This window comes from Gymnodraco acuticeps, unplaced genomic scaffold (assembly GCF_902827175.1).
Source record: "Gymnodraco acuticeps unplaced genomic scaffold, fGymAcu1.1, whole genome shotgun sequence".
Lineage (NCBI taxonomy): Eukaryota > Metazoa > Chordata > Actinopteri > Perciformes > Bathydraconidae > Gymnodraco > Gymnodraco acuticeps.
The window spans coordinates 941,095-959,152 of NW_022991340.1; the positions used below are offsets into that span (position 1 = coordinate 941,095).

Genomic DNA, 18,058 nt, shown 5'->3' on the forward strand with positions numbered 1-18,058 from the left:
CTGCCGTGATTCCATCCCATTTCGAGTGCTGTTCGAGAATCGGCGTAACCCTCGGAGCACACTCTCCAATCACAGAGCTTGAGGACTATCACGGGGTTTGTCAAACAGAGCACATGGTGTAGTCCAAACGATAGGTGGGGATTCTGGGTAGTGTAGTGTCTTCTGCCATCCTTTACTCCGAAAAAACATTTGTTTCTCCGAATCGAAGGGGAAAAATACAAAAGCATTGCACACAATTTAAACCAATCAATGTTGTGTAATTAACAAGGATAATCTGGTGTTTTTTAGTCGATGAGTAGTGCAGATATCACTGTAAAATCAATCGACAGTAAGGGGAATACTTACTTCCGGGTGTACAATTCTCCGTTATCCAATGAGAATGGACGCTCACATTGCCTTTAAGGGCAGCCGACACAAACGAATGCCGTGCTTCCATGAGCGTCCATAGAAGCATATGGACATCCCGGAAAGCTGAAAATGGACGCTAAGGGCCCCCCCCTTGCGTTGAAAATGGACGCTAAGGCCCCCCCCCTTGCGTTGGAAAAAGCCGACAGGGGACTTGACATAACGTCAACATAGGCCGATCTGGGAGTGAGGATGTGTTGCCCAGGGACCCATGTCTGTTGAAACCTGCACTCAAGACTGAAGTTTGCACTGAAGGAGCCAGGAGTATTACACGTGCTGCTATTTAAACGTTTAAAAACACGACAGGCCCCTAGCCTAGTGCTAGGAGGAATTATTCTAGCAACGTTTCTTGAGCCGTTAGTTCCTCACGATTATTCTGTTAAGAGTATTAATAACTACTAAAGATTTTCCCGTTTCTTTGCTCTGTAGATGACATGGCAGGGAAAGCAGACATCCCATATGCCTTCTGTGGCATATATATTTTAAGGTTTTACAATCAAATGTGCATTTGGTATCCATAGTAGCCCACGTTTCTTTGACACCTCATCAGAAGCAGTATGCTGGATTCTCTGCAACACCTGCAAGCACCCCTTGGTGTCCATCTTTTAACCATTTCCTAGTTAACTTTCCCAGATAAAACTTTTCAACAGCTAGGCCTACCTCTTTCAGAACAGGAACTGGAAGCCCTTCCACACGTCTAGAATTATCGGTATCATTCTCGATAGTGTGCTGATGTAAGCTTTACTGCCACCAGACAAGCTGTCCCGCATCAGAACAGCCATAATTACAATTCATGTTATTTATTTAGCGCCTTTCCAAATGTTCAAAGTGCTCTACGTTATACTACATATTAGACTTGTAATACATTCAATACTGATTACTGCCTTCAATTATGGTCTCCCACGGGTAGTCTCTCTAAAAGAGATGTTTTATATTTATAAGGAACAAGCGTTAGCCTTTCTGTCCAAACCTTAAGGCACCATAGTCTTAGGTCACGTTCACACCTGCTTGGTTAGTACTATTGAATCGGTCCCTGTAGCGTTAACCCCTTGATGCGGTTCGTTGGATTGGTGTGGAAGCAGTCCGATACCTCTGCTCCGCTAAAAGAGGTGGTCTCGGGTCGCTCGCTAGTAAACTCCAGAGAGGTTCATTGCTGGTGTGACGTAGTCCGCATCAAAACATGGGAAACAACTATTTGTGCGTCATCGCTTGTTTTGCTATCTATGCTGTGTGCAACATCCAGTAACCTATAGGATCATGCATTCATTCTGGTGACTGCTTACCTCACTGGTCCCCTATGTACAGAGAAAGGGCAGTGGTACAATCTCATCAGAGCCACCTGTCATCGGTGAAACCTCCTCACTGCATAACGTCGCATTTTGTGTTATAATGTTTTTAATGCACGTTGTCTGATTTATAATCCTATGCGCCGGCCGCAGAGTCTGTTGATGTACTCTCCAGATTAACAGCAGTATGAAAATAACCTGCCAATGCTCCATGCAGGCTACTGTAGAAATTGCTGGGATCTGCATTTTATCCGCTTGATGTCCCGCCAATTGTTGAAAAAGCATCTCCGTACAATGACTTTAGTTTACAGTTCATAGTCTATTTGAAGTTGCCTGGGTGAACGCAAACCCAACCTTCTGCAAATGAAACAATGTAATACACTTGTGTCTGGTGTAAAGACGCGGACTATTCGGCATGAATGCAATCTTAGAGATGGTTATTGCTCAGATCTTTGGTCCTTAGCCCCTCTGCGACGAGTGGAATGTTATGTTCATTCTTTTATAATGACCTTGCGGTGTCCTCAGATCCTCTCTAGTTACTTACAGATGCTGCACCTTCGGCTGGTTCGGGAGATTTCACAATGAGTGGTTTGCCCCACCAGCTTGCCATGCCCTTCGTTCAACCAAATGACTCTGGATCTACATGTCAAGCCCCTCAAGGATTTCCCATATTCTGCCTCCAACCAAGAGCATGATTCAAAGCATACAATTCAGCTTGGTACTTTATCTTCTTCTGTCCCTCCTCTGTGTACTTGTGCAATAGATATAATAGTCGTTCATGCATTATATATAATTGTATTTTCATTCGAATCCTGCAATCTTCAAGTGCTAAGTATTAAGCCACGCTAGAGTTAATTAATTTGCTCCTCAAGGGCCTTAAGAAGGCACGTCCTCCACGCAATGATAAAGACTGGCAAAGGGGTTTCACTATACATTGATAAACGTCAGATGCAGTTGTTACAGCTTTCTATTGGTTTCTCAGGTGGCGAATATACACAGACCTCTCACCTTTTAATCCTCAGCATAATCTCACCCTTACTGAATTAACGTTGGAGATCAAATATACACAGTTTTGAAACATTCAATGTCTGACAGTTCTGTCTGGGGAGTCAAGGAACCCCGAATAATCATTGCTAAAACTAACACTGTTTTCTTTGTCCTTTATCTTCCATGCTGAACTTCTCGCATCATTGCCCTCTGACACATGGGTCGGCACCCATGTTTATTCGATGGCTGCAAACCCAACGACGAGGGTTCTCCTCCAAGCTGCGCGATCTCTGCCTAAGCTGCGATCTGCCCCAGATCGCTATTCCCACTGTTTAAGAATCTACACAGCCACAACCGCAGCTCTATATCCGCCTACCTCAACCCTGAATATCCTGGGCCGTCGGTCATCTTCTGCCCACCAGCGCTATATCATGCCTCACATGAATGAGATCCTTTCAGCACAAACAACCATGAGCTCTTGCACTACTCGATGATGAGTAAACGTTCAAATATGTATATCTGTATATCTGTTATTGCATACCAGGTGGTTGCTGGGTTAGATTATATTTATTTCATTATAGTATATTCCCCTCATAGCTGCATGCTTGGGGGGGAAAGCTCATTGTCGCTGCCTCAAAGACCTAGATACAGCAGTCTTGATAGGTAGTATATTCCCCTCAAAGCTGCGGTGCTTAAGGGGGATGGCTTTTCGGGCTGTTCCCGGGCCTTCACATAGCAGTTTCACTAGGTAGTGTATATAGGTAGTATATTCCTCTCCAAGCCACTGTGCTCAGGGAAGAATCGGCTCTGGGCTATTCCTCAGGCCTACACATAGCAGTCTCACCTAGTAGTATATTCCCCTTAAAGCCGCTGTGCTTAGGGGGAATGGCCACATCGCAGCTCGCCAGGCCCTCTACTTATCAGTCTTACATCACCAGCGTCAGGCTCGGGCTATGCAGTGTTGGGGGATAGTATCTAATCTCCATGCAGTTTTGGGGGTTAGTTATTTAATCATCACTCATCGTGCTATATATATCTATGGAGTGATGATGCCCGAACCTAGTCGCCAAACTCAACTATATGCTGCTTCTAATAAACATGTTAAAGGAACACGTGAGTTGTCTGACTGAAATGAGGCGAAGCCTGCGAGCTAGTTCAGGCAGTCAACTCAAGCACTTATGCTGCATTCATACATAACGCCCCTTGCCACTCTACAACCAACCAAACAGAGTCTCCTTAATATGCCGCTCTATTTAACCTGCCAGATCTCTCTCCATGCATTGCTTGCTGCTGCTATTGCTGCAGCTACCTCTACGTCGCTGCTGCTTGCCTGCCCCACCACCACCTTCCACCCCAGCTTCCACCTGTAGGCTCGGGGGTTAGTTATTTAATCATCACTCATCGTGCTATGTATATCTATGGAGCGATGATGCCCGAACCTAGTCGCCAAACTCAACTATATGCTGCTTCTAATAAACATATTAAAGGAGCACGTGAGTTGTCTGACTGAACTGTGATTATTCATGTTAAGTAGCCCACAAGTAACTAAAACAATTGCAAGTGCAATAAGAAGCTACAGGAACGTTAATCTACGTCGGTAATATTAACTTTATTTAATACAACATTTACGGTACAAGATTTACATCATACAGCCCATGTAGTATAATATTTTACAAATGATGAATTACAGCAAACATGTGCAATATATCCATTATTACAGCTCCGTGGGCTTGCAGTAAGGCGATATGGTCCGTTGTTATTGTGCATCCATGGGTAAAGAGAAACTCGTAGTACTGAACACGTAACATGAACGTGCCGGGCGGCACGGTCCCGTGGGTTAGATGCGCGTTCATAATGCCGAGGGAAATAACTCTCAGAATAACGTGATTAGCACATTTTTACAACTTGAAGAACGAATGTTTTTAATAAGGGCTATACAAACGTTCATACTGGGTAGTTTATTTAGTTTAAAAAAAATTATCCAACCAGTTACAGACCACTCTTTCCCAATGTAAGTCAATGGGAAAAAGTGTTTCCGGGCCCAGCAACCTAAAGGAAGTGTAGTACCGCCGTTTGACCAGCACGAATATTCTCATCAGACTCCGGCGCACTTCCTGGGGGCTTGGTAGTGACAGCATGGATGTATAATAAGAACTGGATACAGTGTGGGAGGCGGGGCCTCATTCATTCCTATGAGAGTTGCTCAATGGCGCATGATGACAAAATGGCCCAACTTTTGGAGAAGGGTCTAGCTGCGGCCGCGGACAGAACACGACGGTACACGACACGCCCACCTGACACGACATTACGGTGGGAGACACATGCCTGTGTCCCGTTTTTCCACTTCTGGAAGTTGGCAACCCTAAACGTGCATTACATTGACGATTTTAAACACAACTTAACTCTCTCAACTTGTAAAATAACGTTAATTTAACATACCCTTAAATAACTACATCACGTTTTTCAGGGGCAACACAAACTGCAGAAAACGTTAGCTGCTAATCTTTTACTCTCAGACTGGGTGTAATTGTGTAGCGTTGCTTACCTCCAGAAGGACTTTTAGCTGTTTCCCAGTAGAGACTAGAGAGAGCTGTCAGAGCAGTTGCTCTCAGAAGAGCAGCATTGGGCGGATCAGATAAGACCAGTTAAGCACCAGAAAAGCACAAGAATGGTTCTTGAACCGGTTTGGTTTATTGGCAGTTTGCAAACCACTTAAGAGTACTGGAATGTGAAACAAAAGCTATTGAGTCAGTGTTGTGGTGCTGTTGCTTTGGTCTGGATCATGGTCTGGATCTGTGAGCTAACCACGCCCTGTTCATTTGCATATAAGGAATGGAAATGTCTCATCATGAAATACAAGTCACCTGAAATAAATAAATGCGTCATCATGAAATACGAGTCTCTTGAAATAAATAAATGTGTCATTATGAAATACAAGTCTCTTGAAATAAATAAATGTGTCATTATGAAATACAAGTCTCTTGAAATAAATAAATGTGTCATTATGAAATAAAAGTCTCTTGAAATAAATAAATGTGTCATTATGAAATAAAAGTCCCATGAAATAAATAAATGTGTATTTAAATGTACATGTATACATATTTATTGCCTCATTTATTTATTTCAGAATTTATTTCATAGGCATATTTATATATATATATGTATTTATTTAATTATTTATTTATGTATTTATTTATTTAATGTTGGCTTAAATGGCATTCCATATTATGGTACCTTGTTGAGTTTCTGCCCACTAATGGCGAAATAGAGCAGTCTTTTGACAAGTGGGTATGTGGCGCAGTGGACTAGTGCGTTTGTGTTTGGATCAGGGGGGGCACGGGTTCAAACCCCACTGCAGTCAGCATGTCGTTGTGTCCCTGGGCAAGACACTTCACCCCAGATTGCTCCTGTGGGGATTGTCCACAGTATTGAGTATGTAAGTCGCTTTGGATAAAAGTGTCTAACAAGTAACATGTAATGTAATGTGTAGAAACTATACTTTTAAAGGTACCTGGTTGAGTTTCTGCCCACTAATGGCGCAGTAGAGCAGTGTTTTGACAAGTGTCGCCGTTTGTTTATTAGTACAACGTAAATGCAGCATACATGTTTCAAGTATTGATGTGTTTGAATTGTTGTTGTCTCACTTGGATGCAGAGGACTACTATTACCTTCTCTGTAAATAGGAAATGTTGCTATTTGGGTACATTTCTGTTTTTTTACTTTAGATCTTGAGCGTGACGGTTTCTGCACGGATCCTTTCTTTGAATGCCTCGTTGCAGAAGTGCCTGAGGAGAATAGATCTAAAGAAGGTAAAGTGTTCATTAACGCATGCACAGTTATCTTTCCCTGTCAGCATGCTCCAAACTTAAACGTGTAGTGTGCAGTAGAGAATTCAGACTTCTGGACATCTAGGTATATTGAGGAGTATATTCCCTCTTTATAAGCTTTTTCTGTTTTATACTGTTTAAAACTCAACTGTGGCTTGTTTGTAATACATTTAAAGTTGTAATTCCAGTTTCACTAGGGTTGTGATGTGCTAAATATCCAGTGGCGTTTTTATATGTACAAAAGTGGTGAGGCACAAAAAACTTAGATGTCTATATATAAGCTTCTGCAGTGAGGTTCATGGCTGGTGAGGCTCTGACTCTTCAGGTTTACAAATATTATATTTTGACCTAAATCAAAATATCATATTATTTTCAAAAGCTTTTTTTGTCTGATGCTTCAATTAATTTTAAACAGACAGTTCAACAAAAGGATACCCAAAAAATGTAATTGTATCATTTAAATATTGAATTGTTCTCTCTTAGTAAGATCCCATTTTCAATCAAATTGCAGTCTTACCTTGACATGAAGATGAAGTCCATTTGCCTATCCTTCTGGACAAAAATCTCTATTACTTTTTTGTAAAAGTCCTCCTTATGTTCTTGTAGTTTCAAAAGTCTATCATAAATCTGATCTAATCAATAGATTTATGATTAGAAAATTATAAAAGTAGGGTAGACATGTGGATATTATCCGGCTGAACAAAACGTGCATTTATCTAACAGGTTTGTTTCCCACAGATCTTATTTTGAGCTATTTTCTAAAATTCTATGGAGAAATATCATTGCTTTTTTGTGGAGGGAAGCCATGCGCAGTTTATTTCCGGGTTTTAGGACGCCTCACTGCAGCTCTCTCTCCTCCTCTTCACACACCACACTTTTCGCGGCACACGTACTTACAGCCAATCAGCTCTGAATTATGTGAGATGACGTATGGTGGGGATGGCAGCACTATGCCCCTATGGTCATTATTTTTTTGCCACACACATTAAATAGGACAATACTCTGAGCATGCGCAGTGTAGTTTTTACAGTCACCATTGACTTAAACAGGGAGAGGGAGGGGCAGGATCGGGTTTTGTCCCACATGGCTCAAAACAGCTCAATAGGCACACACTGTAAACACTAATTAGAAGAACACAGACTAAAACAGCAATGTACAGACGAATCAGATGAATAAATATGATCTTAAAATATATTTTATATATTTTTTAATTTATTTTTTGCATTTTTTTGTAATCATTACTTTTAATACTTTCTGCTGACACTAGGTGGGGCTGTGCCCCACCTGCCCCTAATGACCAGTCGCCACTGTAAATATCACTCCCATCCCCGTTATTTGTTTCCATTTAAATGTTTCTGGAACTTCTCTTTTAATTGCTTGTTTCTTTTTGTCCCTAGATTCACAGTAGTCGGATATGCTGTTTACCTTTACAGTTACAGTTCATGGAAGGGGCGGTCAGTATTTTTGGACAACCTGTTTGTGATGGCAGAATTCAGAGGTAAATTATGTGTTGCGTAGATGTCAAGAAAGCCTTGAAAGATACGAAGAGGCCCTTTTATGCTTTTTGGGGTTTTCCCTTTCCCATAGTGTTATATAGGTTTTTGTGCATGTACATTGTCTGCAAAGGCTAACATCTCAAAGTTCCCTCAAGTTTCTCTCCCACACACTCTGAAACGCCCCCATTGGCCTCCATTGTTTACTTATGTTACATAGTGACATCACTATGTAACAGGTGGCTTCTATTGGCTAGCACTGTTTGTTGTTTGTTTGTTTGTTTATTCTTTTTAACTAGCATGTTAACATGTCACAGTTAAAGGTAGGGTAGGTAAGAATGGAGAAACCAGCTCGAGTGTTGAAAGTACACAACCGAAACAAATCTGCCCCTTCCTTCAGACTTCCTTACAGAGCCCCTCCTCCAACACACACGAACGCGCACATAACCAATGAGGGCACGAGATAAGTTTGTGCCCAGATGGAAGGCTGACAGGCAGGTAGGCCATCCAGTTACTTTAGCCGGGCCGGCTCAGATGATTGGTCGTGCTTTTTACAGCGCCACGGCTTCCACAGATGACTTTTTTTAATGTATTTATTGTCAAAGCATTTCATATATTCATTGCTATCCGGATGTTAAGAGCATTCCATGGAATTTAACAAGTGTTTCTGAAGTGAAACTACCTACCTTTAAGCAACAAAATACAAATGTGAACCTGAAAATAAGCATAATATGTAATCTTCAAACAATAAAATGTCTTCTATGCGCTGCAATTTTTGTATGCATTCAAATGTATTTATGACTCTGTTTCACCTTAATCTATAAATGTTTTCTAGGAACGGGCATTGGCAAGGTTTTACTGTGCAAAGTCGCTGAGGTAAGAATGTCTTTCTGTTTTTCAAAGATTATTTTTGTCGTTATTAGTACAGCTGAAGATAGACTGGAAAGGGGATAAAGTGAGAAATCATGCAGGACGAATCAGCCTCTGTACACGGGCGATTGCTCTATAACACATGTGTCAAACTCAAGGCCCGGGGGCCAAATCAGGACCTTGGTGGATTTAATTTCGGCCCGCAGGATAATTTCTAATTACTATTAGATCTGGCCCGCCGGTATATTGCACGCACACCTTTACTCAATCCTGAGGGTCTCCTCAGCTCAGAGCCTGAGCACAAACATTGATGACCTTGCACCCAAGATGAGATGCCAAGTATCTGCTTGAACTAGCATCACAGAGCAGCACCCTGAGTTTAATGGATGTTTCCTTCTGCACTTTCTCTCACGACAACAGGGCATGTTTGGTTTTTTCTTTGAGGGAAATAGTTTTGTTGAAGCTGTTGTTGGCCTGTGGAAAAATGTAATCATAAGAAATGACTCCGGAAAAGCTGCAGATAGAGCCATAAGAAATGAATGCAACTGATTATTTCATGTTTAATGTTGTTTTTATAGGCAATCATTTAAGCTTTGTTAGTTCCAGGTTTAATATGTGCAATAAGTTCATTTCAATACGTTTTGCAATAAACATTGAACCAGTCCGGCCCTCGACTAGTTTTTTTTATTTTGGCCCACTGTGTATTTGAGTTTGACACCCCTGCTCTATAAGGATGTGTTTCTTGGCCTCTAAAGTATAGTCTTCTTTTCAAATTGTCCTGTTTGATGAAGGAGACTGTTCTGTTTCCTCAGATGGGGAAGAAGAAGCAGTGTGTGCTGATGGAGTTTATTGTCTCAGACTGGAATACCCCGTCCAAAGACTTCTACGCAGCTAAAGGCGCTCAGGATATCACAGACAGCCAAGGCTGGCACTTCACATGTTTTTATAAACAACACCTGGACAACTTGGCCAATGAAGCTCCACAAGATTAGAAGTCAGCCAAGGAAAGAAATGTATCTCGGTACAAACAATGTGTTTGGTTATAAAACATTACCAATTTAAACTTCACAACCTGGGACCTCACTACCTTTTTTTCTTGTGGTTCATCATCATTATGTATCATGTTACATATTTACAAAAACGTGTGTGTAATCTATATGCTTTTAATGAACCCTCTGGAGTCTAAAGGTATTTTCTCGATTTTTAGATGTTTTCTTAAATCACCTTTTTAAATGTATTTCTTCTAACATGGCACCCCATGTGTTACATATCAAAATGTTCAGGACAATCTCTGGTCTTGCTATTAGGGCTGTCAGTCGATTAAAATATTTAATCGCGATTAATCGCATGATTGTCCATAGTTAATCGCGATTAATCGCAAGTTAATCGCACATTTTGTATCTGTTCTAAATGTACCTTAGAGGAATATTTTTCAAGTTTTTAATACTCTTATCAACATATGAGTGGACAAATATGCTTTATGCTAATGTTTATTATCATTTGAACATTGACAAATATTCTCATGAATATTAAACACAACAACCTCTGAACATTACAAATATTTGCCTCAATTCAACCTGGAACCTCTCTCATACAATAATACAATACAAATGGTGTGTGTGTGTGTGTGTGTGTGTGTGTGTGTGTGTGTGTGTGTGTGTGTGTGTGTGTGTGTGTGTGTGTGTGTGTGTGTGTGTGTGTGTGTGTGTGTGTGTGTGTGTGTGTGTGTGATGGATCGTTGGAGCTATGTGCAACTCAAGGCATATGCTCGAACGGGAGCTGCCTGGACGCTGCAATCATGTTGCGCACTATCCGTGCTGAGTGTGCTGACTTTTCGTACAATGTCCCACTGTCTGGCTTCCTGCATAAAGTCAAGTGCTCGGCGCAGTTGTGGCGAAATGTCGCTCCTCTGTTTTCATTTAAACAGCTCCATATCCGTTAGCGCAGCTAGCTAGCACCAGATGCTAACAACAACAATGCACGTAAGGTCTCTCTCGCTCGCTCGGGCCACACATACACACACCCTCCCGGTCCTCCCAACAGCCAGTCGGTGCCTGCCGGTGAGCGTGGGAGTGTGGTCTGCCACAAGCGGGCGGCAGGAGCGGGGCTGTCAGCATCAGCTTGTAGATGGTATTTTAAACTCGATGCGCTCTGAAACTACGGGGCGGCTCTGGAGTCAGATTTGGGTCAATATTCTAGCGCGTAAAACAAGCTACTCACGAGCGGAAAATGTGCTTTTATACGCGCATAAAATGACCCTCGCGCGCAGATTAAACCCCCGCGAGCAGCTCTGCGCCCGCGAGCGGCTCTGCGCTCGCTCGCGAGAGAGACAGCCCTCTTGCTCGCTCGCGGGAGTATCAGCCTCGTGGAGTCTGTCTACGCGCGCGTGAAAAGTTTCTGGCACTTTGGGGCGGAGCCACTGGACTTTGATTGACAGCTGCCAGGAAACCCGGAGTTGCCAGGTTTGATAAATGCCTGAACTACCAAGAGCCGAGGAGTGACGGCAGTTGGACGAGATTGAATGGTAAAGTTGTCCATAAAAAACTATTATATTTGTAAAGTGTACAGCTAATATATATATATATCTTAATGAATTTTATATAAAACAATATATTTTTGAGTGGGCTGTATATGTCGAAAACTGCTGTCTGCTGTATGCACCTCCCTTACGAAATGAACTATAAATGAATTATAGTATTACTATAGTATACTATAAGAGTTGTATAGTGTCCTTTAGTAAGTTTGTATTTTTCACCAGCTATTGTATTACTATAGTTTTTTCTGTAGTGCCATTAGCTATAGTAGCCCTATAATATTTCAATAGTAATACTATGTATCTAGATCTTTGTAGTATTCCTATATTATTTTAAATAGTATAACTATAGTATAATATATAGTGTTTCTGTAGTTGTTTTTTGAACACAAGAACACTCCTATAGTAATAGTATGATGTTGTCATAATGAATGCATATTATTACTTTAGTGTTTGTAAAAGTATTGCACTCCTAGAATTAATGTGTAATTTTTTTTATCTCAAATTAATTTATATATATATATATTTATATATATATATATATTAGCTTTACACTTTACGAATATAATAGTTTTTTATGGACAACTTTACCATTCAGTCTCGTCCAACTGATCTTGCAGCTGTCACTCCTCGGCTCTTGGTAGTTCAGGCATTTATCAAACCTGGCAACTCCGGGCTTCCTTGCAGCTGTCAATCAAAGTCCAGTGGCTCCGCCCCAAAGTGTTAGAAACTTTTCACGCGCGCGTAGACAGACTCCGCGAGCAAGTGAGGCTGACACTCCCGCGAGCGAGAAGAGGGCTGTCTCTCTCGGGGGTTTAATCTGCGCGCGGGGGTCATTTCATGCGCGTGTAAAAGCACATTTTCCACTCGTGAGTAGCTTGTTTTGCGCACTACAATATTGACCCAAATCTGACTCCATAGGCGGCCGAGGACAAAAAATACACATGCGTTAATCACGTTAAAATAATTAGTGGCGTTAATCTTTTTTTGCGTTAACGCGTTATTAACGCGTTAACTTGACAGCCCTACTTGCTATATATGCATATTACTCACCTTAGAGCACTGTTTGATTTGACATCCGATTTTCGGAAAATCTTCAAAACTCTTGTGAAAACACAAATTTACTCATGTGATCGAATTGTTTTGGTGTTTTAGATTTGGTTACCAAAGTCCTAGAATCACAAAAGCAGTGAAATATTTGAATTACACTGTATATAAATGTGTTATTCATGTCTAAAATTAAAAAAATTAAATTCGAATTTTTAGTAAAATAGGTGTTTATCACTCTACTTTCACCACAGCAGGGACTGAGATACATTAGGACTGAATAATGACTTCATATTACATACCAAGGTTCATGTGAAAAATACAAATTGAGCATTCAACCTTTTTATTTCAACCAACAATTTATTATAAATATGTTTTTTTCAACCAACTATTCATATAAGAAACTGGAAAATCTAACTATTTACAATATTGAACATCATAACTTTCAACCAACTATTCATTATAAATGTCAAGACAGTGTCAAGGTCTTTGTCTGTCTTCCAAGACAGTGGGTCTGGCTGCTGTGAAGATGGGGGTGATGGTGCATGGGCTGCTGTGTAGGTGGGGTGAACAAGTGCTATACGAGACCTCCACGAGACCTCCTTGCTGGCTGGGTTGAAGGTGATGGCTGTCGTGGAGCCTTTGTGCTGAGGTGTATTTTGACCTGGTGGCAGCCGCAGATGGAGGCAGCTGTAGTGATGCTGGTCTGCTGGTCCTTGGTGGTGATGGCTCTGGTGAAGGCCCTTGAGCCACAGTAGATCTTGACCTGGGGGCCGGCACAGATGGATGTTGTGGCTGCTGGATAAACGCCGCTTGTGGGCCACTAGGCCCAGACAGCTGTGAAACATCTCTGTAAAACAAATTAAAATGTAGGACAATAATTACAACTAATTTCATTGAAATAAAGTTCAAGTAAAATGTTGCTCAAGCACAAATAACAATGCACACATAAAAAGAAAGTTTGGGAGGTTGGAGAAGGAGTCGATCTCTCTCTCTCTCTCTCTCACACACACACAGGTATTTCCAGTTACTTTACATTCAGTATAAATTACAGACACACATATTCATGGGTACCACATGACGTCACTGTATTCTAGCGCCGCCATTTTGGTGTCCGGTCACAGCAAGTCATTACAACAACAGAGAACACGGAGGAAGCAACAGAGAAAGACGCGTCGTGAATAATAAAGTTTGTGGATATGCCTGGGATTTGTTGTGCTGTGGGCTGTGACAATAGTCGCCAGAGGAACCCCGGACTACAGTTTGTATCGATCCCCAAAGACTTAGACCGTCGTAATAAATGGCTGGCTGCCATCAGAAGGGATCACTGGCAGCCGACATCTAACTCCAGATTGTGTAGTCAACACTTTGTTTCCGGTAAGCTCTTCACTTATTGTTATCTTTTAGCTTCTTTTGTCAGAAATAAGTTTTCTAAATACTTCAACATAGATAATTCAGTTGCCGAATAATAATTACCATTAGCAGTGTAATGGTAACATAGCACGAGTAAAATATTCCCAGTTTTGAAAGGATTGCATTAGTTTTGCTCTGTGTTCCTCTACGCTTGAAACCGACTGCATTTGAATAAAAGACACATTTCTGGGAGAAAATTGAGAAAGAAATTGCCGTTCTCAATATTATTGAATGCATGCCTTAAATTACTTGTGTATTTATATTACATGTAGGCTATTATTGCTACTTTTACTTAAGTTAAGGATCGTAATACTTGTCATTATCTTATTAGGAGGCCTTATACACACATTAATATTCTACCATGTTTGCCTCTGTCTGCTTAGGAAGAAAAAATGACAACCCCATGAGTCCTGTCTACATCCCCAGGCTGTTTGCGCCACGTCAGCTGGACAGCGGCAGAGAAGCATCTATGCCAGGGGTCCCCAAATTTTTTCCTGTGAGGGCCACATAACTTTTCCCTTCTCTGATGGGGGCCGGGTCAGTTTGTAACAGAAAAAGTGTGACGATCGCATGGGTGTCTAAACGTAAACATTTATTGTTTTCTAGAAAGCCACACATAACCAAATATTAATAACCCTTTCCGGGATCTTCACAGAAAAAAAGGCAGGAAATAAATAATAACTATTAATGAAATAAATAATAACCAAATAACCCTCTCTGGGTTCTTCACAGAAAAAAAGTCCATTGAAAATTACTGTAACTTTCTGTTGTGCCGTGCACAATCTTAACAGGTAAAAGTTTAGCTTAGTTGTCAGAGCAGAATCTCTCAAAAATAAACGTGGATTTACGTAAAAAAAACTATTTTTTTGGGGTTCGGGTGTTTTGTTTGATTTTAAACAAACAAAGTCTTGGCTTTCAGAATATGAAACTTTTATTTCCAATTTATTTATTTCTCACTCGCAATCTGCTCTTCCGCAGCGCCGCCCCCCCCCCCCCTCACTCCGCTGAAATTATGAATGTAAGAGTATAGTAATCATAGATAACACTGCAGGGTCCGTTACAGTTTGTTTTCATCTGATTTCAATTAAACAAAGTCTTGGCTTTCAGAATATTAAACTTGTTTCGGCAAATTCAGATGATAAATACAACTTTGAAGCTTCGGCATAATTACAAGCGGAGAACGGCAGGCATAACAACAGCCGGTGTTTCTCGTGAGTGTTTTCCCCGGGAAACAAACACAATACACACAAATGCAAAATTGCACAAGCACACACACTCACACGTATACACACACACTCGCGAGCTTCCCCTCCAAATGAAAATATCTTCCCTTGGTAGTATTTTGATCATTTGCTCCGCTAATAATCAATCAGATCGATGGATTCCAGAGAAGAGACAACTTTGAAGGCCTTTTTCTCAAAATGATGACTCGGTGACAGTCATTATATAATGTGACATATTTCGCTTAATATTTTAAGTACAAAAACAATCCGGATATCATTAGAAAGCTAGGAATATCCTCTTTCCAACTGTGTATACAACTCAAAAGGTGTCTTCGGGTCAATGCGACTGATTTCGATAGAGCAGGTCACAACATTTTGACAGGGGCTAGTCTAGGATTCGCGTGGCCAGACTGAAAAAAAAAAAAAAAAAAAAAAATCATAATGCGTCTCTGGTATTGTTCAGGGGGCCGGGCCAAATGTGGAGGCGGGCCGTACCCGGCCCGCGGGCCTTAGTTTGGGGACCACTGATCTATGCCCAACCCAGTCTCACGGCATTTCGTGTTCACCAACACGATTTTTAATCTATTGATTCGTGTTCCCCAACACGATTTGCCCCTTTTTTTTTTTCGTGTTGCACAGCACGATTTTTTTTCGTGTTGCACAGCACGATTTTAAAAGCAATGTATTTCTACCGCCTCCCACGCTGTATCCAGTTCTTATTATACATCCATGCTGTCACTACCATGGATGTATAATAAGAACTGGATACAGTGTGGGAGGCGGGGCCTCATTCATTCCTATGAGAGCTGCTCATTAGCGCATGATGATAAAATGGCCCAACTTTTGAGAGAGTGAAACGTCACAGATTACCCGGCATGCCTGAGAAGTACCCGTATGTGCACTCATAGAGCATGCGCAACTTTAACCAAAATGCTCGTTCACATCAAGCACGTCAATTACTCCCTACCCAGATAACAAAGAGACACTGGGCCGGAACTGGGCCGCACCTAGCAGACGATCTGGCCCGGATCCGCCAAACGGACTCGGTCCGTTGTCCAAACGCACATCGGCCCGAAACTGGATCGGATCCGCAAAACGGATCTGCGGCAGATATGGGCCAGCACTGGTCCAGCTCCGTTTCAATATGGTACTCCGCGTTCCAGATCCGGTACGGACCCACGTTCCAGATGTGATACGGATCCGCTTACCAGACTACTGCCAACTTCAATTTTTGCCTTATCTTCGGCATTTAAACACATTAAACCTTGCTAATATTGGCTATATTTAAGTCTTCATGGAAGTGTCGCCATTTCACTTTTCATCTAAAGTTATTGGACCAGTCAAATGAAGGAGGTACATTCATAAACGTTAAGTACTTTTCAATAGCTTAGAGCTAGGCAAGCGAAATTAAGGAGGAACTGTGTAAATGATGAATAACATGTGATGGTGTTTAACACGTCTGCAGTTTACCAAGTAAATCCTCAGATTATGTTTGGCATTAGGTAATGTGCTGTGACCATAGCAAACAAACTAACTATGGTGGTGGTATTTACTTCAGACACTTACTTTACTCAAGGTATCAGAAACATAAAATAACAATATACACGTCGAGATGTTTGCTGTATACGTGAACATGAAACTTTATTAAAACATGAACTGTAAACTTAAAACAAAACGAAACAAAAATGATAAAATAATTAATATTGTCGATCGGGGACGGGCAGTGTATCCTGGCTTTGACGTCTCCTCTCCTGTCTCTCCTGGCGGCCCCCTTCCCTGTCGCTTGCCAGGTTAAACCAGCGAATGGTATGCTGGGATATGTCTGCATCCATCGCTGCACTCGTTATAGCGCATTTGCGCACTGCACCTATTGTAAAACAAACACACAAAATAAGTTCTTACACTGTTCTAATATGCTAGACTGTAGTGCCATCTACAAAGAAAGGTGATTTAGCAATGGCCAACAGAGACCAGTGACAGCCAGTGGGTGAATGTAACGTTAAGACATGCTGCACATGCAATGGGGACAGAGACCATAGAGGTGGCATTCAGAGTAGGCGTCAGTGGCGGACAGTCAGGGCCCTGCTAAGCCAAAATTAAGCCAAATATTGCATTCATACATAATATGTTAGTTTACTGTAAATGTCTGTTTTCCTTCTCATTATCCTTCCTTCCTCGTTTTCCTTCTCGCTTTGTTTGTTAAAAAAACAAACACTTTCCATCAGTGTTTTAAAAATAAATAAAAATGTATGAATAGTTTTAAAATAAACAAATAGTTATTGAAATAAATTAGCTTCCTGTTCATCCCCTCTCTTCTGGGGCGATAGAACATTTCCCAGTCAGTGCAGTAGAGCAGACAATTGCTGACCGTTGCAACACATGACACGCACAAATTAATTAATCATCTAATGTGATGCCAAAAAGGCACAAGCAGTTAATCAGTCAATCACAAGCAACCGCGAATTGTACAACAGAAAGGCTTGGCTACCTTGATACTGTCACGCACACATGGAGAATACGACCAGGGCCTGCAAGGCAGAGTTAGCATCGAAGCGTAACTGGAGGAAGGCTACAGGATGGGTAAAGGATATGTCTTACAAAATAATTTACGACACGAACATTCAACATTATTATTCATATTAGCACCTGCCAATCATTTGAGTAACACCCGATGGCGAAATTAAACAAGAATACATGCAGCGTTCTGTCGAGCAGCGCATTTGTACTAAAGCTTATGGCTGCCACGCCAGGAAAAAAAAAGATCAGTATCACGTTATAACATACAAAGTGATGTTTTTCACGTTTTAACATTTTAACTTTATAACGTGAAAAATATATTGTTATCACATGATAAACATCTTGTTATAACAATACACTTTTCATGTAATATTGTGATCCTGATCAGGGTTTCTTTCTGGCTAGGCAGCAACAGGCTTCCGTACATTTGTATGTGCAACATGTTGCAAAATGTAAA

General features: G+C 41.2%; 1 protein-coding gene across 1 annotated transcript; it reads left to right on the top strand.

The window, feature by feature from the left end:
- The first annotated feature begins 5,510 nt into the window (after positions 1-5,510).
- Positions 5,511-9,860, top strand: LOC117562660 (diamine acetyltransferase 2-like). The gene is made up of 5 exons (XM_034240492.1): positions 5,511-5,537; positions 6,412-6,494; positions 7,903-8,003; positions 8,834-8,874; positions 9,681-9,860. The coding sequence occupies exons 1-5, from the start codon at positions 5,511-5,513 to the stop codon at positions 9,858-9,860; spliced, it is 432 nt and encodes a 143-aa protein (XP_034096383.1).
- The last annotated feature ends 8,198 nt before the right edge of the window (positions 9,861-18,058 follow it).

Coding starts and splice junctions, on each gene's coding strand:
- LOC117562660 (XM_034240492.1), top strand. CDS start 5,511: ATGGAAATGTCTCATCATGAAATACAA. Junction 6,495..7,902: donor AGATCTAAAGAAGGTAAAGT/GTTCATTAACGC, acceptor TTTTGTCCCTAG/ATTCACAGTAGTCGGATATG. Junction 8,004..8,833: donor TGTGATGGCAGAATTCAGAG/GTAAATTATGTG, acceptor AATGTTTTCTAG/GAACGGGCATTGGCAAGGTT.